The sequence below is a fragment of the Myotis brandtii genome, unplaced genomic scaffold, assembly GCF_000412655.1.
Source record: "Myotis brandtii unplaced genomic scaffold, ASM41265v1 scaffold86, whole genome shotgun sequence".
NCBI lineage: Eukaryota > Metazoa > Chordata > Mammalia > Chiroptera > Vespertilionidae > Myotis > Myotis brandtii.
In genome coordinates, this window is record NW_005371503.1 from 402,307 (window position 1) to 425,825 (window position 23,519).

The window sequence follows — 23,519 nt, forward strand, 5'->3', positions numbered from 1 at the left end:
GACAGGCAGGGTTAGAGCAGGCCTGGCCCAGAGGATCATGATGATGTGGATATCTGGGCTTCCTGAGATGAAGGCATGTGGCTTGAGCAAATGAGTGGAAGGAGCTGGGGTTTATTGAATAAGGAAATGAAAGAGAAGCAGGGGAAAGAGGATAAGAACTCGAATTTTGAAGGTGGTAAGTCCGACATGTCTGTGAAAAGTCAAAGTGGAGATGACCAGTAGGCAGCGGGATATGCAATTCAGGAGAGAAATCTGGGTAAAGAATAGAAATGAGGGAGCCATTGATATATTAATATTGAAATGAGGGAACACAGAGACAGTGAAAAATAAAGAGAAGAGAATTCCTAGTTGTGAAAGTGCTCTGGCCACCAAAATGTGCTCTGCAAAAACAAGAAATCCCTATTATCAACTGACAAGTACCATACTTTCCACATCATCCATTTATTTAACAAACCTTTGGTGTCTCTCATTATATGCTAGGCAGTATGCTAAGTCCTGGGGATAAACAGATAAATAAGAATCACACCTGCCCTCACAAAGAATCAAGAAAGCAAGTGGGAAAGAGATATATTAAGTTCTTACTACTGTCCCATAAATGAGCTCATATGGCCTCCTCCTGTCAGGAGAGCTCAGAGGAGAAGGGCTGAGGTCCCTTGAGGGGAAGAACATAAGGAAGACAGACATGATCTGTCTCATAGTTCTCTTCAAGTCAACCTTAACTCTGGCCTCAGGTTTCACATGCTGTGATCTAGAGTTCAGTAGAACTATGTTCAAACAGGACCCTGTGTCCTGCCTGCTTCAGTCAGCTTCTCTCTGATCACTTGCTTTCTCATCCTTATAGTAATGGATTTAGGATTCCAAAGACTCCACAGACTGAATGGACTAGCCTTCTGCTACAAGGACTCACGTCCCTTAAGCAGTATGACTGACTGCTTGATTGACTATAAAGTACAATTCTCTATTGCATGAATTTTGGTACACTACAGGTCATTTATGTCCTCTTAACTACTGCCTACAAGAAAGGGTCATTGACTTTTTCACCCTGTGCAGTCATGTGAGTCTTGTCCCATAGAAAAAGAAGCACCATTCTCTTTTAACTGGGAGAAAATGTGTGAGATGTGAGTTTTGGAAAATAGGAACCGTGGACAAATTCACTATAGATCTTTGAAAATACAGACTAATCTGGTAAATATGCTAACATGTGTTTTTGAAGTTTTAATAAGCTTTTATCTGTTTTAGATAAAATAGTAACATCAAGCAAACACTGAAAGAGTCGATGTTTTTGCAGGCACTGTGCTGGTGCTGACTGTACATTTGCTTTTCCTCCTGAAACTATAGTTTTGTGGGGGAGACCAGCAATAGAAAGGAGATAAATAAAGATATTTCAAACTAAGATGGGAACTTAGTTTGAAAACAGGGCTCAGGAAGGAAAAAAAAGGACGTTAGGAAGGAAACATACTTAGGCTAGAGCAGCGGTTCTCAACCTGTGGGTCGAGACCCCTTTGGCGGTCGAACAACCCTTTCACAGGGATCGCCTCAGACCATCCTGCATATCAGATATTTACATTATGATTCATAACAGTAGCAACATTACAGTTATGAAGTAGCAACGAAAATAATTTTATGGTTGGGTCACAACATGAGGAACTGTATTTAAAGGGCCAGAAGGTTGAGAAACACTGGGCCAGAGTGTGGGGGTAGTTAGGAAAGGGGAATCTGAAATTACCTCAATATTTACTGATCACTTGTCAAGTATATGTTGGGCCAAGAACTGGAAGATATAAATTTATCTTAGATATTAATTATTACTCTATTATGTAATTCTTGGATATATGAATAAAGTAAAATTAAATAGAATAATTTCATAAACACTAATAATGGTGCTGATTATGTGTCAGGCTCCACTATAATGTTTTACAAATATTATTTCACATTTAATCTCCAACAATCCTATGAGATAAGTACTGTTATAATCTCAATTTTACAGATAAACTGAAGCAAAGAGAAACTAAAGGGCTTGTCCACTGTCACATGCCTAGTAAGTGGTGAAGCAAGTTCCATTAGCCGCTGTGGACCTATTCCTCTATCTGTAAATTTGGAATCATACCTTCATGGGGGTGAGAGGTGTGCTGCATGGGAAAGTAGTTTTTTATGAAGTAAAAGGGTAGATTGTTATCCTTATCATTTTAATACCAATTATAATGTCACTGTTACAGTGATGAAGGCTCTGCACTTTAAATGCAATGGGGAAGCCAGATATTCTAAGATGGTGGACCCTATACTAAAGAGAATTTACTCTTTTTTTTACTTTAAATTATTTTTTAATTACAGTTGACATATGATATTATATTAGTTCTAGGTATACAACCCAGTGATTAGGCATTATGTAACTTACTAAGTGATCATTCCATTAAATCTTGTACCTATCTGGCATCATACATAGTTACTGGAATATTGACTATATTCCCTATGCTGTACTTTATATCCCATAAGTATTCTGTAACTACCAATTTGTACTTCTTAGAGCAGTGGTTCTCAACCTGTGGGTCGAGACCCCTTTGGGGGTCGAATGACCCTTTCACAGGGGTCGCCTAAGACCATCGGAAAACACATATATAATTACATATTGTTTTTGTGATTAATCACTATGCTTTAATTATGTTCAATTTGTAACAATGAAATTGGGGGTCACCACAACATGAGGAATAGTATTAAAGGGTCGCGGCATTATGAAGGTTGAGAACCACTGGTAACCTCTTCATATTATAGATGAGTAATTGAAGCTTGTGAAAGCAAAGGACTAGGGGCAAGAATCATAACTAACAGTAAGACCCCTGGATATGAAATCCTGGCCCTTTCCTCTGGCTAAATTAATCTATTTCCTTTGCTTCCCTTCCTACTTGAAAGTCAGTGCTTTCTAATCCTCTCCCCACCTATGGGAGATGGATTGAACTATGAGATTATAGCATTAAATGAGGACAGGGCTTGTCACTTTGGATAAAACCCAGAAGAATGAGACTTCTTGATGGCTTTTCTAAGTACTTTTAAAGAAATTTTAAAAAGTTTCATGCCTGGACGGTGTAGCTCAGTGATTAAGCATGGACCTCTGAACCAGGTCACTGTTCAATTCCAGGTCTGGGCACATGCCTGGGTTGCAGGCTTGATCCACAGTAGGGGGCATGCAGAAGGCAGCCAATTGATTCTCTCTCATCATTGATGTTTCTATCTCTCTTTCCCTCTCCCTTCTTCTCTGAAATCAATAAAAATATATTCTAAAAAGTTTCAATGAGATATAATTAATATTCAATGAACCACAGATATTTAAGATATACAATGTGATAAGTTTAACATATGAAACTATTCATTCAAGATAATGAACATACTCATCTCCCTCAAGAGTTTCTCCATGCCCCTTTGTAATCCCTCCTAGCAATCCTCTCTCCTACCCTTCTTTCTTCCCCATTCCTAGTTTCTCCTTTCTGTCACTATAGATTATTTTACATTTTCTAGAATATTCTATAAATGGGATCACACAGTATGTACTCTTTCTGCTTGTCTTCATCAAGCACAATTATTTTGAGATTCATCCATATGTTGTATCAATAGTTCATTCTTTTTTAGAGCTGAAAGTATTCCTCTGTATGAATCTATCACAAATTGTTGACCTGCTCACCTGTTGATGGTGTTCCAAATTGATATTACAAGTAAATCTTGTGTACAAGTCTTTTAATGGACATTCTTGTTCATTTCTCTTGAGTAAACACTAAGGATAAGAATGGCTATATCACATTATAGTTGTATGTTTCACTTTTTAAGAAATGAATAAACTATTTTTCAAAAGGGTGTGCCATTTATATTCCCACCAGCAGTGTATGGGAGTTCCCATCTTCCCCATCTTCATTAACTCTTGGTATGGTCAATCTGTTTTTTCATATTAGCCATTCTATTCGATGTATAGTGGTATCTCATGATATTAGTTTTCATTACTCTAATAAATCATGATGTTAGTCATTCTTTCAGATGCTTATTTAATACGTGTATATGTTCATTGGTGAAGTGTCTGTTAAAGTGTTTTGCTTATTTCTAATGGAATTGTTTGTTTCCTTATTGCTGAATTTTGAGAGTTAGTTCTTCATATATATTTTAGAAATAAGTCCTTCATAAGATACATGGTTTCAAAGTTTTGCTTTCATCCTATGACTTTTCATTCTCTTAGAGTTTTTTTTTTAAATATATTTTATTGATTTTTACAGAGAGGAAGGGAGAGGGATAGAGAGTTAGAAACATCGATGAGAGAGAAACATCGATCAGCTGCCTCCTGCACACTCCCCACTGGGGATGTGCCCGCAACCAAGGTACATGCCCTTGACCGGAATCGAACCTGGGACCTTTCAGTCCACAGGCCGATGCTCTATCCACTGAGCCAAACCAGTCAGGGCAAATTCTCTTAGAGTTTTTAAAAGAACAGAAATTTTTAACTTTGAGAATGTATAGTTTATTATCCAGTGTCCTGTGTTATTTTATGTCTAGTTTGTTCTTTTATGGTTGTGCTTTTTTTTGTATCTAACATCACAAAAATTTCCTCCTATGTATTTCTTCTTTTTTTTTTTCCTCATTAGTCTTGCTAGAGGATTATCAACTCCAATGATAATCTCAAGGAACTAGCTATTCATTTCACTTATTTTCCCTATTTTCTATAACTATAATTATGAATTTTTCTATGTCTCCTTGTTGCATTGGTTTCTCCAGGAAACCAACTCTCTCTCTTCAATTCAGTAAGTTCACTGGGGTCCAGCTGGATTCCCCTCCTGGCAATGTACCTGGACATTCAAGGTGGAAAATGGGGCAATCATAGGGACTTTCCTTGTTTCCTGCCTCTCAGAGTTTACTGCTCTTTGAAATTCATGTGTTTTGTTCAGTTTTTTGTTTGTTTCAGATAGGAGTGTCTATCTAAGCCCTGTTACTCCATTTCTACTAGAAGTACAATTGTAAGGAATTCATATTTAAATCCTGCAGAACGCATTCAAAGGCAGACGTGTCTGGGCCTGGCAGTACTACCTTTAGACATTCTGAGGCTTGTATCTAATTTAGAGCATGGTGATATTTTTAGACATCACAGACATATAGCCTAGTGACTGAGTGTTTAATAGAAAAATAGTAGCCATTACATATCAGGTGTTGTGCTAAGGAGAAGAACAATGTACTTTGTGGGCAGGACAAATGCATATTGAACGGTATGTTAAACACTGAGCCAAAATGAACTAAGTTAAATATTTGGTCAGATGAGATTCATTGTGGACTGCACTTGAATGTGAAGGTAATAGATTTTAGAACTTATAAAGTGATTGGGTATGAGTACAACCATATGTACTTAATAAAAACTATATAATTATTTAAGCAATGTGACCAAAATGATTAAACCACCTAAAACCTACAAAAGCATATCAAGTGTACCTATTTTAAAAAGTAGGGATACATATATGAAATTTTCCACCTCATAAGGTTTATTTTAAGAATAGTTTCACATATAGGCACATCGATGTTCTACAAATTGGTTAAAGCTAAATCTGGTTAGCACTAGGAAAAGGCAGTTACATTTTACTTAAGGATAGTCTTGGCCCCTGTATAAACCTGAGTAGCAAGCTTTCTTGCTCTTGTGTTCCTTCCAAACCAACCAGTAATGACCTCTACTTTCCTACTCTATGCCTATGGTCTATCTTTCTTTCCTCAGGAATGTCCCCTACCTATCTATGCATGTCCAAATTTTACCCACACTTCAAGCTCTAACCAAGTGCAAAATCTTCCATGAGGCTGCCCTAATTTTCCCATGGGGGTATTTTTTTTCTTTTTTATTGTTTTGTGAGTAGTCTATACCAACTCTTTTATGGAACTTACCCTTTCTTAACTTGCCTTCTTATTATTGACTAGAGGCCTGGTGTATGAAATTTGTACACGGAGGGGGGGTCCCCTCAGCCCAGCCTGCACCCTCTCGCAATCCGGGACCCCTCGGGGGATATCCAACTGCCGGTTTAGGCCAGATCCCACAGGGTCTCGCAATCCAGGACCACTGGCTCCTAACTGCTCACCTTCCTGCCTGCCTGATCACTCCTAACCACTCTGCCTGCCTGTCTGATCACTCCTAACCACTCTGCCTGCCTGCCTGATCACCCCTAACTGCCTCTTTCTCGGCCCCCGCTGCTGCGGCTTCATCCGGAAGGACATCTGGAAGGACGTCCAGAAGGTCGTTTGGCTGTCTGGTCTAATTAGCATATTATGCTTTTATTATTATAGATGCCCAGGTATTATCTCTTCAATTAGACTTAAACATCTTAAAGACAGAATCAACATCTGATATATCCATTTATCCCTAGTACAATCAAATAGTAAAGCACATGGGAGATGCTTGATAGGTTTGTGGGATCAATGACTAAAGGGATGCATACATGATTCCAAGGGCAATTTGTTTTCATCCTCACATAATGATATGTTTTTATTATAATCGAGAGAGAGGGAGAGAGAGGGAGGGAGAGAGAGAGAGAGAGAGAGAGAGAGAGAGAGAGAGAGAGAGAGAAAGAGCCAAGGCTCAAAGGCAATTTTTATGTAGAGTTTCTACATGCAGAGATTGGATTCTCTATCCCCTTCCCAAAGGATAAGGAAAGGAGGATCTTTCTTTTAGGAGATGCTGCTTAAATGAGACCTAACAGGACCTAATGAACAAGAGGAAGAAGACAATATAGACATGACAGAAGACCCAGAGGTTGGGGTCTAGAGTACTATGAACATTTGCTCAAATAATTTTTAAAAAGGATTGGCTAGAATTGTGGAAGATAACTTAGAAAACAACTTTTTATTTTTCTGTTGTGCTGAGAAATACAGCACATTTACTAGTGAAGGAATATTTTCTGGAAGTTGTGAAATGGCTGGTTCACAGTGCATGAGAAAGAAGCATGTGGCTGGGGCAGATGGGCAAGTGTAAGGGCAGGAATGAAAGCAGAGGAGGAACTGTGGGTGTGATCTGAACAGAACACCATGAATGAGAAAAAGAAAAGATTCATTGAAGTGATACTGAAAAACAAACTGTCTAATGGCAATAGCCTTCTGGTGTGTACTCATGAAATATTAAGAAAAAACAGTCTCCGTATACATTAGCCCAGTTAGACCTTTTGAAAGATCAATTCTACTTGCATCTCTTTAGATTCAAAGTTGAAAGTAATTGTGATGGGAGGGAAAATTTGCTGGTACCAGCCTTTGAGACTTTGACACCAAAAGGTCATTAGTAGGAACTAATCCACTATCATCAGGGTACAGAGGTAGAAAAACTAGGTAACCCAAATCATGCAGCTCTTCTAAAAATAATACAGCAAAAATTCTTCATTTATGTTATCAAACTGTTTTCTATAGTGCGTACCTTGTTTTATACTCCTTGGATTTTTCTAGGTCAATTAAAAGCACAATTTATTCTTTATACTGTGTATTGTTCTCAGTTTACCCCTTACCTCTAGAAATGCTTGAATAAATATCTCCATTGTTGGCTATTTGACTGACCCTGAGAGTGTAGATTCCTTTGGAACTTCCAAGTGCTCTGCATCTTATAAAACTACATTATCCCTACCCCAACAATCCCATAGAGATTGTAGGGGCTAGTGGAACCTCACCTCACTTTGTGGTCTTCTAACTTAGGTGAAGGAACACTCAAAATATGATGCTATATTCTGTTGTGCAGAATGTATTAACTGTGTTTACTAGGTCTTTGTTGTTAAAATATGCAAGGATTTTGTTTTTTAATTAACACATTTTAATTATGTTCAGACCACTCTTAGGTCCCAAGATATTTAAATGCTCAATTCTCCTGGAATTATTTGTGTAAATTCTACCTAGAACAAGAAATAAGGTTACTTGTGCCGGGCCAGCTCAGGCAAGGGTTCAGTGAGCCTGAGGGGGGTGCGGTGAAGGATGTAGAAAAGACAGACAGACAGAATAAGATGGGTCTAGGTGGATCTTCCTGTGCCTGGCTGAGGCCACAGCAAGCTGAGCCTTTATTTTATAGCCAGAGGTAAACAAGGTAGTGGTCACCATAGTTACAATGTGCTTGTGAGTTTCACTTGTTTTGGCAGCACTTGCTACATCTCCCTCACCCATTAGCTCAGATATGATCTAGGGAGCATCATAAGGTCAAGCCGAATTATGCGAAGAGGGCTGTGCCCTCTAAACTGGGACTTGTTTGTGGCTTTGCCAACAAGTCAGTGTGAGGCTTAACCCTATAGCCGCTCCCTACAGTTACTCTGATCTAATACATAAGACACCAGAAAGGTCTTCTAATTACTCTTAATTTTTAAGATAAATAATGGACTGCATTTTATATTCATGAGCCTTCTGGCTAGTCCAGTGGTCAGCAAACTGTGGCTTGCGAGCCACATGCGGCTCTTTGGCCCCTTGGGTGTGGCTCTTCCTAAGCCTTAGGAGTACCCATATTAAGTTAATAACAATGTACCTACCTATATAGTTTAAGTTTAAAAAATTTGGCTCTCAAAAGAAATTTCAATCGTTGTACTGTTGATATTTGGCTCTGTTGACTAATGAGTTTGCCGACCACTGGGCTAGTCTTTAGAGATACTCCTAGGTAAAAACTCTGTCGTTAATAAAAGCAGTAACACTCTGTAGCTGAAAAATGTATCACATCTAGGTCTTAACTAAACTGAGTGGAGAGTTGGCCATACTCAATGACACTGTAAGAATGCATGTATATAATTGTGTTTCTCACACAGCAGACAAGCATTGACACCTGCATATGTACCTATATGTGTGTAATGTAACGCACTGCCTTCAATTTTCCTACTTTGCACAAGCTACTCAAATGCTACCTCCGTAACCTGCCACCCAAATCTTCTGGTGGAAATATTTTTTCACATCTCTCTTCCTCCCACTTCTCTCCCCCCACACACTTATGGTATGTGCAGTTTTGCCAGATCCATGTAAAGTCAGGGAAATGCTGAAGGGATTGCTTTTCACAAGTGTGGGAACACAAATCCTTCCCAATGAAAACATCTGTCTCTGTTCAAGTCATGCCCAGTTAGCCCCCAAAAGAAATGTTCTGATTAACTTTTTTTTTTAAGTCTTAAGATAGCAGTTTGGGTAGCAGATCTAATTAAGAAGTTTATGTAACAGATCTGCAGGGTTTTTTCCGTCTTCAATCGGGTTCTTTGAGCTCAGTTTGAGTGTTACTAGCTTTCACCATGCAACGGCCAAGTGCTTCCCGGGCTGAAAATTACCAGCTTTTGTGGGATACTATTGCTTCCTTAAAACAATGTGAGCAAGCCATGCAACATGCATTCATTCCGGTAAGAAATTTTTTCTTTTCATTTTCCTAGGGATTTTTAATTTTTTTTCTTTTCTTTTATAGCTAGAGATAAATGGCATGTAGTCTTTGCATTTAAAGATGTGGTATCTTTTCTGTGGTTCTTGTTTCGGCTGAATATATGTCTGTTTGTGTTTTTTTTTTATAATTCTGTATGAAATCTGAATTCTTAATATGGTCTAACATTGATCAGTGAAATAGAGTAAAAAGTGGTCAAGCAAATTCATTCCACTGAAGATAGTAGTTTCTAATAGTAATATGTATTTTAAAAAGAGCATAAGATTGATATTTCTCATAATAAAATTTAAAACAGCTTTCATGTACATTTCCTGGTTGGTTCCTTCAAAACTACTTAGAATGACTTGACTATTTTGCAGATAGATCAAGAAGCCAAAAGTTAGTTCTTACATTCCAGTTCTTTGCTTATCCAGGTAAAATCCACCATAAACCCTCTCTTAAAAACTGTGATTGTTCCTAAATAGTGCGGTACTACTTAGAGATTTGTAACAATGGCTGATAGAAGTGTATGGATACATAAAGTGAATTAATAAGTCAGTGTCGTTATGTTTTATATGGCAGAAATAATGTTTGTGCTTATAATTATCCAACCAGAGGAACCAAGCTGGGTACATTTGATAGGTTTAGATGAGATAAATGAGACTTGGAAGAAGAATATTAAAATATTTCTTTTTCAATTAGATCTATTATAGAGGATTAAGACGATCTAAGAGATATGAGAAAGAGAAACTATTAAAAATTAATCTGTGATTAAAAAAAAATTATGTGGAATCCCTCAAGAAAAATATTACTTCTGACATAGAAACTGAAGAGATATGTTTCTGACAATAGTTATAATAAATCTTTAAAGTTGAAGTTATTTTCAAGTGACAAGTTAAATGACGTATTTTTGTCTGTAACTTAGAAATACCTAAATAGTTCAAAGACTGTGCTACACTTAAAGTTCTCATTGAATACTATTTTCTAGTTGGATCTTTGTACATTGATCTTGATTATTAAAGCTATTAAACATAAAATTTTTGAAAGGACTTTGAAAAATTAATGGTGGAAAGCTCTGTAAATCAGATTAAGTTATATTGATTCTACATTGAACTGGACTCTGATGTGTATAATTTGCTTCTCCTGTATTTTTCAAACTCTTCTTCCTTTATTTTATCAAGGAGAGTATGATTCATCTTGTGAAACTCAAGTATCTCCTCATTCACAGAACTTTCTCTGGTCAGGCAGAGTTAATTTTCTCTCTTGTCTGTCCCTTGTGTATACCTTTGATTTATCACTTAACAAACTTATTGCAAATGTTTTCTTCTCTGTCTCTCTAGTTATATACTAACTTTTTTTGGAGTGAAGGAGAAAAGAAAAGTTAGTGAAAGGAACTAACATATATTTGTTTGTTCCTTATTTTCCTATCTTGAATTTATTGAATGTAGGATGCATCTATTCCCAGTGTCTAGCACTGTGCCTGGCACCAAAAAGAATGCTTTGCGAGCATGTGAGGAATGAATGAAATCAACTAATGAGAGTCTTTAACTCCAGTATTTCCATTTATTACATGGCAGTTTTCATCACTAGCTCTATCTATACTAACTCATAAAATTATTTCTATTTAGTTCCATCTGGAGAAAACAATAAACCTCTACTGAAGCATTGCATGGGGTGATGGTGGGAGGAGAAATGTGTTAATGCAGGGATTAGACCCTGATGGGAAAAATAGCCTTGGATTCAATTCCTATAATCCATTGGGTACTCTTTCATCCATTTTATTGTCTGTCCACAATTCCCCCTACGGAACACATGCACAAAGACACATTCAAGTTTTATTCACATTTGCTTCATTTTGACTGCTCTAAATCTTTTTCAAAAAATATTAAAATTTTTCAATCTCTCTAATATTTTCAAATTGCTTCTAAGTCTTGCATTAAAGATATCATGATATCATAATTTTATGAAGATTTATTTCAGAAAACATAGTCACTATTAAAATATCACTATCAGTTGAGGACAATCCTGTTTAAATTGAGCCTCAATTCATTTATTTGTCTGAATCTATAATTTAGATCTCAGAAATGGTCCCCATTTATTCTGTCTGTTATGTACTTTTAACTCAGTGATATGTATTTATTTCATAGACACTCATAGTTACACACACATACACGTACATGGATATATGACATTTTTGCCTGATACTCTTATTTAGGATATCCAAATAAGACCTAAAAGTACATACTGTTACCATGCTGTCTTAAGCATAATATGGAAATGACAAATTATATTGACTCAATCGACTGCCTTCTTTAAAATAAACCTAGTTCTCTTTTAAAATACTTGGAAATGAATTATGTGTAGAAACCATAGACACACATTGATGTAGCTAATTTTAGGAAAACTGACCTGAAAACTACACAAGTACGTAAATCTTGTGTGGATTCCTGACACAACATTAGAATGCAGATCCCCCTTGATGATCTAGACCATTTCTCCCACACACCATAAGCTACAGATCACAAATGGTTTCTCAGCATTGCAGTGCTATGGACTACTGATAAATCTGACTTAAAATCTGAGTTGTGATACAATCCCCATACAGCCTACATGTCAACTTGGTGAGAGAAAACTTAAAGCAGCTCCTGTCTGGATTGTGTGCTGCCCAAAGTGGTCTGTAGAAAGAAGGAAGCCAAACTATGAAGTCCTTCAAAGTCTCAATATTTGATTTTACATAATGTATCATGCCTTATAGTGATGAAGTAGAGATCAAATTTGGATCTCAAGCAGGTTGGTCTACTTGACCAAATATCTCTGAGTATAAGATAGCAACACAGAATTTCCCATATACTTAGCCTAAGTGCCAACCAACACAAGCTCCTAAATATTTATTGAGTGAAAGAATGTTAAAAAAAAAAAACAGCTCTCATGAAGTCCTGTAAATTAGACCCATCCCTGGTGATATAAGAGCATTTTTCTACACAGTATCTTTGAGTATCAGGCAAATCATATTTTTTGTGTGTTTTATTGCATGAGTTGCTATGCGAAGAAGAACAGTTCTATAATTAGTAGTTCTTTTCATAGAGACTGGGCTGTGTTTCCATTAACTTCACTCACATTTTATTGAGTCCCTGCTACATCCCAGGCATGGTACTAGGCACAGAATAAGGATCTGAAGGTGCACTTCAATTTCTTTGTGACACCATTTGAAAGAGAGACTGCATTACCCCTTGCCCAATGGTACCCTATTGTCTCTTGCTGTAATGTACAAAGTTGATTTTCCTTATGCTGCTAGTCATCATGTTTGGATTTGGTCTACTGTAAATGTCATGGATCTTGCCAAACATTGGGAGAGATGCGGTGACTAAATCAGGAGAACCCCTGAAGAAGCCTACCTGGAATTCTGCCACAAGGAATGTTCAAATGAACACATAAATCACTCCAACACCAGATACAGAGTGTTAAGTGCCTTAAGTGAGCAGATCGCCTAGGCCCACTGGGGGTTCAAGGTGAAGTTTCATCCTTTAAGACTTAACTCTCAGCCCTTTCACAAGACTTCATCACACCTCATAACTGGATGATTTGCCTTCTCCTTCGTTGTTTCAACACTGATTAACACTTCCTGAAGAAGAATAAAAGTAGGGAACCTGTCCAGCCAGCATGGCTCAGTGATTGACCGTAGACCTATGAACCAGGAGGTCACTGTTCAATTCCCGGTCAGGGCACATGCCTGGGTTGCGGGCTCGATCCCCAGTGTGGGGCCTGCAGGAGGCAGCCAATCGATGATTCTCTCTCATCATTGTTGTTTCTATCTTTTTCTCCCTCTCCCTTCCTCTGAAATAAATAAAAATATATCTTTAAAAAGAGTAGGGAACATACTTACATACGACTTGAATCTACACATCCTTATTTAACTGTCCCAATACCAATAGGAAATGGTCCCAATATTATTATCATTTTAGAGGTTCAGTGGAGTCTGGCCCTAATTTCACTTGCCTTCACACCCACCATGGTCCTTTGTCCCTATTTCTCAGGTGATATTTCTCTGCTTTGTATTATAAGCATTTAGGAGGGTTCTCTTATTTGCACATGACATTGTACTTTGCCCTTACAGGGCAAAACGATGCACTTTGTCTTCCTACTTTCTGCATCTCAAGTACAGTACCTTAAATATCATGTTTTCTAAATAAATATGTATGGGCTGCTTAATACTTAAAATGTGAGAACTTAGGCAGAAATGAGAAAATGATGAAATAATCCCTCCTGTGTCAAATACATCCTTGAAACCTGTCTCCTCAGCAACAGCATCACTTCCACAGATCCTGCCTCCAGTCCCTAGATGTCGAGTTTTGAACCATTGTAAGCTTAGGTCAGCTCTAAATAGAATTTGTTCAGTGATGAGATTCAGTTCTAGTTCATGGTGTTCCAAGTGTGTTTGTCCTTTCTGGATTCTAAATATTACTTGACTCATCATCCTCAATCATGTTGGATTCATTTCTCTATTTCATTCCTCTTGGCCTCCCTTTGCTTTTCTGTCTAGTAATACCCCAGTTTTCAGTCAATTTCCTTCTGAAGAATATGAACTAGGCTATTAATGGAATTTCTATTAGTAAAGGAATAAAGATGACACAATCTATAGAGATGTTCAACCTAATGGGGGAAAAATAACTACACCAGAAGTGACCTGGATAATTGCAACAGCCTGGAACTGCACGAGCATTTGCAGATTTCTGGTAAAATGGAATGGAATTGTCACTTCTGTTTTCGAACAAAAGGCAAGAGCTCGTTATCTTTTTATCTTCCTCTCTTATGCAGTTAGCATTTTCTTTGACTGCCGGTCTTGTGATTCCTGTGCAAAAGCATCTGGAGTCCGTGAAAAGTTAACGCCAGGTGCAGGATGCCTTCTCTTCATCCCAGTATTGCTCATTGTAAAATGTTTGTGCTGACTCATCAAAATGGGGTATTAGCACATATATATGTTACTGTACAACAGAGTAAAGCCCATTCTCTGCCACTCCCATTTTTTTCTCACCCACTCCGGAAATTGCAAAAGTAGGGCCCAAAATGTTTTTATTACAGAATATAAAAATAGACAGTTGTTCAGCGTTCTTAATGGCAGTCTTCCTCCATGTAGGAAAGCAAAATCAAAACGCACACACACATCAAACTCTCAAAATCTTTAATGAGCTAATACTAGATATGCTATATCTTTTTAAGCTGTATTTTGATGTTTCCATTGAGCAGAAAGATGCCTAAGGACAATGGAGTTTCTAATTTTTATCTTGTGTAGAGATAAAGAAACACACAGTGCTGTACAAATGTTCTTACTGTTGCTGCCGCTGCTGAGATAACCACTACTGCTACCTGCCTTCCTGATATGAATCTATCTTGTTACGATCTTCACACAGTGTCAACTAGATTCTTTGTCATTGCAACTTTGCCAGGTAGCATGGCAGGTTTTAATATCCTTATGTTATTTATAAAAATAAATTGAATGCAAGGAGTTGAAGTGGCCGGGATCAGAAGTGGTTTGGTAGTAAAGTATAATCTAGTGAGATTAGAATCACAATCTAGTGCACTTTTGCTCTGATTCACAGTTTTGATTACCTGAAAAGTATAGATCAGAATCCTTGCTCTACCACTTGCCATCTTGGGCAAATTGTTGAACTTCTCAGTTCCATCCTCTGTAACATTATATATTATACAATTCTTTCTAGGGTTGTTTGCAGTTTTAAAAAGCTACCAGTCAGAGAAAAATAGGTATCACATGATCTCACTCATATGTGGAATCTAATGAACAAAATAAACTGTTGAACAAAACAGATCCAGAGACATAGAAGCATGGAACAGACTGTCAGACCTCAGAAAACAGGTGGGGGAGGATGGGTGGGTGGGAGGAGATCAACCAAAGAACTTATATGCATATATGCATAACCCATGGACATAGACAATAGGGTGGGGAAGGCTTGGGTAGGGGTGGGAGAAGACTAGAAGAGGTCAATGGTGAGGGGAGAGGAGTTGGAAAGGGGACATATTTAATACTTTTAAGAATAAAGGTTTAAAAAAATAAAAGCTACTGTGAATTAGACCCTTAGGACAATGGCTAACTAAAGAAAGTGCCCATTAAGAGCTGCCATTATTAATTTTGCTAAATTTTAATATTCTAAATTTATCCTTTTACTGCATAGTGTTTTTTTTCTTTATTGATAAGGTATTACATATGTGTCCTTATCTCCTCATTGCCCCCCCACCCCACACCTGTTCACCTGTTCATGTCCTCACCCCCCTGGTGTCTGTGTCCATTGGTTATGCTTATATGCATGCATACAAGTCCTTTGGCTTATCTCTCCCTTTTACCCCCACCCTCTCCTACCTTCCCTCTGAGGTTAGAACATCTGATCGATGCTTCTCTGTCTCTGGATCTGTTTTTGTTCATCAGTTTCTGTTGTTCATTATAATCCACAAATGAGTGAGATGATGTGATATTTATCTTTCTCTGACTGACTTATTTCGCTTAGCATAATGCTCTCCAGCTCCATCCACGCTGTTGCAAATGGTAGGAATTCCTTCCTTTTTACAGCAGCATAGTGTTCCATTGTGTAGATGTACCACAGTTTTTTAATCCACTCATCTGCTGATGGGCGCTTGCATAGTGTTTTTATATATGACCTTATTTGATTATCAAAGAAGCACATGAGGTTGATTAAATAAAAATTTATAATCTGCATTTATACATGAACAGAAAGTTTCAGAGAGGTTACATTAACTGGCTAAGATCATCATATTCCTGAGGAGATATGTCTTAAAGCTAATCAGGTGACCCAGATCCTAACCTCTTTCTATCACTATTTTTATTATATTTAAAATTAGGTTAGTATTAAAGTCAGGACTCATTCTGTCCTTATTGATTGTTGTATATAACCTTAGAAATAATAAAGAGGTAAGTGATCTAACCAAATTCTATTAAGGGACCAGCCAACCCTAGAAGCCTCATCTGCTGACTCCAAGTTCAGGGCTAAGAGGTGCTCATCCTACAACATAAAAGCATAACGTACAAATGTTTTTGTTGAGTTAGTGAAGATAAGGAGGGGTTATGAGATGTAGGGTTGCAAACATTATAATCATGTCCTTTCCAGTTGGTTTAGGAAATCCTTTATAAAACAAGCAAAGGTTCCAGTGTGTCTGAGTTTGCAATTCCAATTCCAATGGACAAAGTATCTGAGAGAACAGAGGAGAGTCAACCTGGGACCATCATTTTGTTCACCAACTTGTGAAGAGTCACCATGCACCAGGAAACAACCCCCTTCTGCCTTCTTCCTCTTTCTTTCATTCTTCTCTTACTATTTTCCTCTCTCTCCTCTAGCCCACAGCAACAGATACTATTCCTCACTCCTTACTCTGAAACACACAGTTGCAGCATTATCCGGGGCCCAGTAGGAGGTAAATTGGCAAGCAAGACCTTTGCTTTGTGGAATAACTGAGGGTAAGAAAGTCATTGGAAAACGGAGAAACCAAGAAACATACACACTGCCACTCTGGGAAGCTGGAACTGCTGTGGAGCTAGGAACTGGCTGGCATTTTGGACCCAGAAATCTGTAGGCTCTTGGCTGTAGAACAAAGAGTGCATTGCCTAGTCAGTGACAACATACAAACGCATCTGCAGAATATATTCCTTGGCACCAGCAAATGCCAGTAGTATTTGCCCAATTTCTGATTTTTTAGTCCCCATTCACTCCTCCTTTTTTATTTTTCTTTCTCCATGTTTTTTCTCATTGAAAATAATTTCAAATAGAAAATTAAATTTGAAACAAAATGGGTAGAATAGATATAAATGTTATCAGAATTTAAAATAGGGGAAATTGAACTAAACTGTTGTTTACCCTGTTCCTTCTGCAAACTTGCCCACGTGCTATCTTTTCAAGGCAGTTCTTGAAACATCTTCCAGACCCAACATTGCTGTGAGCACATTCTAGATTACTAGTGGTTAAAAAGTAAACTGAACTGACACCTCTTCTTGTTCTCCCTTCCTAACATTTCCTCTCATACAAAGGAACCATTCTAGATTGGAAATGTTTAAAAATACTTTCCATGCCTTGGCCTGTTATGTTTTAAGCTTAGAGTGTATGATTTGGTATTGAATTATGGTTGGTAAAGGGAAAAACTGAAAGCTGTTAGATGGTAGAAATTTCTTTCTGGAGAATTTAGAGCTTAGAAATTTCTTTCTGGAGATAAGACTTATGGAACACGGAGAAAGGCAAGATAGAAGAGAGAGCTTAATGATAATTCTCTGCTTCACCTCACATCTTTTTGACTCCTTAATAAAGAAGATAATTTTTGCCTCTAATCACATGGTGTTGAGTCCATAAAAATTAACTGATTTATAAGCAAAACAAAATATAGGCTATAAACATAGAACAAGTGGCTCACACATGGATTTTTAGGTGCCTTTTCTCAGACATACAGAACCTCATCCTTTAGCCAATTAATAAGAAGCCACTTTATATGCCTTTGCTTTTTTTTATTTTACTTTTATCTAGTGTATTCAGGCCTTTCTTAACATCGTGTCTTCTAATTTTCTGTATCTGAATGATAAAAGCAGAGATCACTGCTTTTCAGAAGGAAGAATTGTATAGTGTCCCTGCTTTCTTTCTAGTAATTCCCAGCAAGGAAAATTTTATGAGTGAAACCAGATCTTGCCTGAGACACAGATTCTTAGAAGTCATCCATTTCACCCTGTTACTGAATTTGCTGGAGATTTCCTGATTCCAAGTCTGGCCATTTTTATCTCAAGGACACAATCCCTCAAATGGATTGTGGTTACTTCAGGGAGATGGACTGCCTGAATTTTAATAGCCATGCAGCAACTACTTGAGATGTCAAATTGACTCCATTATAAAGAACTGACACATTATTTTTATATTGAAAATAGGTGGTTATGGAATAAAATATAAAAACCACATAAATTGTTGAGATAAAACATAAGACTTCAAATAAATGTTTAGTTTGGGATGAGTCTTTTGTGATACGTTTTCACATTCACCTGAAATGTTTGAAAAATGCTTAGGATACCATTTTGCTTCTTTTCATGATCATTGAGTCCTTAGATGTCCACCAAATCGTATGCTTCCTCCCACCTCTTCAACTTCTGAAATGTACAAGTGGGAGAGGGGGTTAGTGCAGGGAACCAATTGCAGCTACCTTCCTAGCTTCACACAGGATGGTGATACAACAAAAATATGGATTTGTTGTTTAAAAGATTGAGCCTTTCCTCCCCTAGTTATTAGTCTAGTGACCTTGGGCACTTTGTGTTACAGGTTCATGCCTCATTTTACTTATCTGTATAATGGGCATAATTATAGCATGTAATTCATAGCCTTGGAATGAGGATTAGAAACAAGGGAGCCTAAAGGACCAGCATATGGTAGGCATGGAGGAGTATTTCTGCTTATAACTTTCCTTAATGTACATGATGTGGTTTAGAAGTACATGGTCGGCAGTGTTCCAGCTGCCAACACATCAACAAAACCAGGCAGTTGTGTTACAAGAGCGAGTCACCAGAGGGGCAGCGTGATATTACCCCATTTCCTACCCATTTGACTACTCTGTTGAATCATGTTTTCTCATGCATCCTATTTCTTGTTGCTGTGGCTTTCATTCCATAGATTTAAAAACCCAATAGCAAATATTTTTGAATATATTGTATGCCCAGCACAGTTAGGAGTATAGATGGGGGTGGCTGGTGAGGAAATGAAGTAAAATGAGGAGTCTACCCTCGAAACAATTACATTTTCAGCAAGAAGATACAAATATCATACATGAACCACTTAGTCATCAACATGTGTAAGAACAGAAGGAAACTCTCATTAAAATGTCAAGGCTTGGTGCTTTCACATAACAAATGTCCTTTAATATTTATAATTCATTGTAAACTGAAGTAGGATAAAGAGTAATGCTTTAAAATTGGAAGGGCAGGATAGATAAATGGAGACTTGCAGTGAGGATAAAGGAAACTTTCATGGAGTGTTTGGGACTTGAGGTTGACATTGAAGAATGGATAGAATTTGGTTAGGTAGATAGGAGAGGGAACCATGATTGATTCGGGATATGGGAGAAGGAACAAATGTAAACAGTGACTTTATGGTAGACATGTAAGGTGTATGCTGGGAGTAGTGACAGCTCTGGCCTGATGGAAGAAAAGGGGAAGAGGGAAGGAAACTAAATAGCAATCATTTATTGATCACCCACTGTGTGCAAAGCTCCGGTCCATATGCTACAGAATAAATAGGTTCCACCTTAGTCTGATGAATCAGGCTATTGACAGCTTGCTCAGAATTCTGGTACCTATGTCAGGAAAATACAACTGTACTTCTAAGATAATAGCTCCTACCAAATTGCTTAGCAAAAAGGAACAGATGGTATCCACATGGATCTTTCAGGAATAGCGCCACATGGAGTGAATCAGGGAGTTAAGTAGGTATGGTTATTGTGGCATGGGGCACATTGACTAAATCACATCTGAGACGTGAGCTAATGACTCCATTTTTCGTGTACTCTTCAGAGAGCACTTGCACAATTAAAGCAGTTAAGTTAGTAAAAGCTTCATGTGAATAATGGGATTTATGGCATCATGTGGAATGATGGAGAAAAACAAAGAATTTAGAATAGGCAGATCTGGATTTGAATCCCAGCTCTGCCTCTTTCTAGCTGTCTGACTGGGAAATCCACTGAATCCCTCTGAGCCTATGTTTACTTATCTATGGACAAGGTCTCTCTGGGGTTCTGTGAGGAGTAAACAAGAAAACACAGGTTAAAAGCTTACCATATCTTTTGCACACTGTGGGTGCTTGCTCAATCAATGCTAGTTCTCTCTCTCTTTTGTAATGTTTTTATTTTTTTAGGGAGGCAGGGAGAGAGAGATAGAAACATGAATGATGAGAGAAAATTATTGATTGGCTGCCTCCTGCATGCCCCCTACTAGGGATCAAGCCTGCAACCAGGGCATGTACCCTGATGGGGAATCCAACCGTGACCTCCTGGTTCATGGGTCAGTCCTGAACAACACTGGCCAGGCAATGCTAATTCTCTTTCTTCTCCCTGAGAATTAAATGATCTAATGTGTATGGACTCAATTTATAAATTATAAAGCATGTTGTTGGTGGTCACTCTAATATAATTATCAATTTGAGATTCAATGATGATCTGCAGTTAGGTGAGTCTTTATTTCAGCCTTTTATATTAAGTGCAAAGAGGTATGTGGAGAGGGTACAGGATAGAGGTCTGAAGAGTCTTTATAAACGAACAGTTCAAGCAATTTTTAATCTCTTGTTTCAAGTGGGATTGATTCTAGAGAAAACATATGAGGTCAAGAAAGCTCTTTGGTGCTGGGTCTCCAGTTTCTGTGCCTCATTCCTCAGACTGCCCCATCTCTTCTGCACTGGGGATAAATAGGTGCCCAACTCAGACTCACTGAGGTCCTCAAGATATCATCCATTTTCTGCAAAATATTGCACTACCTTGTATTTTAAGGAGGCTCAAGCAAACGTGTGAACACTTGAATCCAAAAGGAAGAAATACTAGTGGCAGGCTTTCAAAGATCAGTGAGATAATTTGTGTTGACTCGAGCAGACTTCTGGGTATTTATAAATCTTCATAGAGAGCAGAAGCAACTGCTTTGCAGTTGTTAAAAGTTACCTTTGGAATCAGACTGATAGGTTTGACACTTGACCTTGCTATTACCATCTGGGTAACCTTGAGCAAGATACTTAACATCTGTGTGCCTCAGTTTTCTGTAAAGGGAGGATAATATATTTATTATTAAGTGAGTTCAGGTAAGCAGAGTTGAATCAAGTTCAAGCCAAACATGAATCTACCATTCTCTCCTCATATTTTCTGAGCTAACCTGGTGGTAAGCTAGGTAGGTAATCATCCTTGCATTTTGTTAGGTGATAGAGAGAGGGACCAAGGTCCTAGCATCCTCCAAAATTGCTCCCTTGAGACATCTTGCCATAACCATTACCCTGCAGTTAAGCCTTGGCTAGCCAAGCCTCAGACACTCACACGGTTCACACACCCATTCATCTGTTATTGCCTTAGTGTCCTCATCTGTGACATGGGTGCCCTATGTCACTGCAGGGTAAGGGCAAACCAGAAAGGCCAGAACCTCTTGGCAATGACTCAGAGCTACACTGGATTGAACTACCTGGTTGATCTTGTGGACACAACATGAAAAGAAAAAAATTCCAGGAAAGCAAAATATGGCCACAGCAATAAATAAAATAGCCTTACCTCTATAGGATATCTCTCTTTCACTTCACATGTACTATTTTTTTAGCTAACTTCTTGGGAAATAGGTTAACTGGAAAATAGCATTGTCCCATTTTTTCAAGTGGTGGTTTGCAAGAGATTAAGGGACCTAGAAATCCTCTGAGAACTGGGGAATTGAATCTGAGTCAGTATGGTGAGAAATTTCTCTTCAGACTGTGAAAAAGAAACTAACAACTTTCAGGGCATAAAATAACTTTATTTTCAGGGGATCAGGAAGATGTGTGTGGTTACCAGCATGGGACCTGGGGCTAGAAAGACAGGGATTTGAGACCTGGTTGTGGGTACCTGTGACCTTAGGCAAGTGACTAAGCCACTTTGACCCTCCCCTCCCTTTTTTTCTCCTTAAAAAGAAAGGGAAACAATATTTTCCTTAGAACATTTTGAGAATTAAATGCATTGATGCCTCTTCAGAATCCAATAAATGCTTGATATTTTATTATCATTATTATTGTTGTTATTTTCCTGTCTTCAGTTTTGATACTAAATAATTGTGAGATTTGGGCCATGCCACTTTCTTCCTGTCTTTCCATTTTATATTTTTAAAATAAAAAGGTAGAACTCAATGATCATTAAGGTCTCAGCTTTAGAGTTTTATGATTCTAGAATGTATTTATTTTTCTTCTCTCATACAACCATCAATATGTCTTTAATCAGTTATTTTTCAAAAATTTTCTTTGGAGCTTACTAAAAAACATATGCTGATTCAGGCAACCTGAGTGTACCTGTGCTGTTAGCCTTTCCTGGTTCATGCCTCCTGCAAGCCTGCTCACATGATATACTAGGGCCCAGTGATTGAGCCAGAGTGAGGAGGGGAGGGTTTGGGCACTAGCCTGGATCAAGGTGGATAGATCTAATTTGAGCTGGTTCCTGAGTTGTTGGTGAGCAGTAAAAAATAAAATCAAAAGAGTTCTGGTCAAGTATGATTCCATTGTGAGAGGCAATAGAGCATAACTGTCAATAACATGGACTCTGAGTCAGATTGTTTGAGTTTGAAGACTATCTCTTTATCACATGTATGAATGCGTAAAGTTTCTGAACCTCTGTTTCCTCACCTGTAAGATGAGAATAACAGTACCTGTCTCATTGATTATATGTGGATTAAATAAGTTAATTGCTGTAAATAAGTGCTATATAAGTGCTTTCCCTTATTGTTATCTATACCAATGTTAATATACCAGGAGATTTCGCTATGGCTGGGTCATAGTATCATGATATTCTAGGTAGTGATGATTCTCAACCAGGCAATTGTAGGTTCCAGGTAAATCTTTCAAGGAGGAGTAGGACTCTGCCAACCCCTCTGGATATGAGGCTCCAGCCCAACATTATGGGAGAGACGGAGAGGAAAGAAAGGTTTTCAGTCCCGATAGAGAACTGGAGTGCAGTTCAGGAAATCCAGAATGAAGTTCCCCTCCCAACCACATCACTTTTTTTTCCACAGTGGATCAACGTGATGGGAGGTTAGGGAGAAAATTTAATAGAAAATAAAGTTATTCTGAGTTCAATCCTTAGCATACCACTTAGTACTTGATGTTAAATATATAATTTCAGACCTAATTGAGGATGTGGGTAATAACCTCAAAGTTATATTTTCCTAAATAGGATCAGGGCATCACCCCTGATGGCAGCCTGCTGTGATTGTGAAGCTAATGACTGCTAATATGGCATCTTATATCACGCAGTCTAAGCTAGCTAAGATTTACCGTGAAGTTCTGGGATCTCCAGCTCTCTCAGTGAGGTCATGTACATATACAAAATAGACTCGTTTTAAACCTTCTAGTGGCTTTCATCTTGTTTTGAGCTGTCATGCCATACCATATATAAAGTCAAGTATAGGCCCTGTGGC

General features: G+C 38.0%; 1 protein-coding gene across 7 annotated transcripts in view; it reads left to right on the forward strand.

Moving 5' to 3' along the window:
• DLG2 (discs, large homolog 2 (Drosophila)) overlaps nt 1-23,519 on the forward strand; it is a 766,636-nt gene that overhangs the window by 28,450 nt on the left and 714,667 nt on the right. For 2 of the 7 annotated variants that reach the window (XM_014532214.1, XM_014532216.1), the window contains exon 1: nt 9,124-9,338. The exons of the other annotated variants lie outside the window; for them this stretch is intronic. In XM_014532214.1, the coding sequence (XP_014387700.1) occupies nt 9,234-9,338 (105 nt within the window). In that variant the 5' untranslated portion in view covers nt 9,124-9,233. Of the gene's footprint in view, nt 1-9,123; nt 9,339-23,519 lie in introns of those variants that run through there. 7 annotated transcript variants of the gene reach the window in all.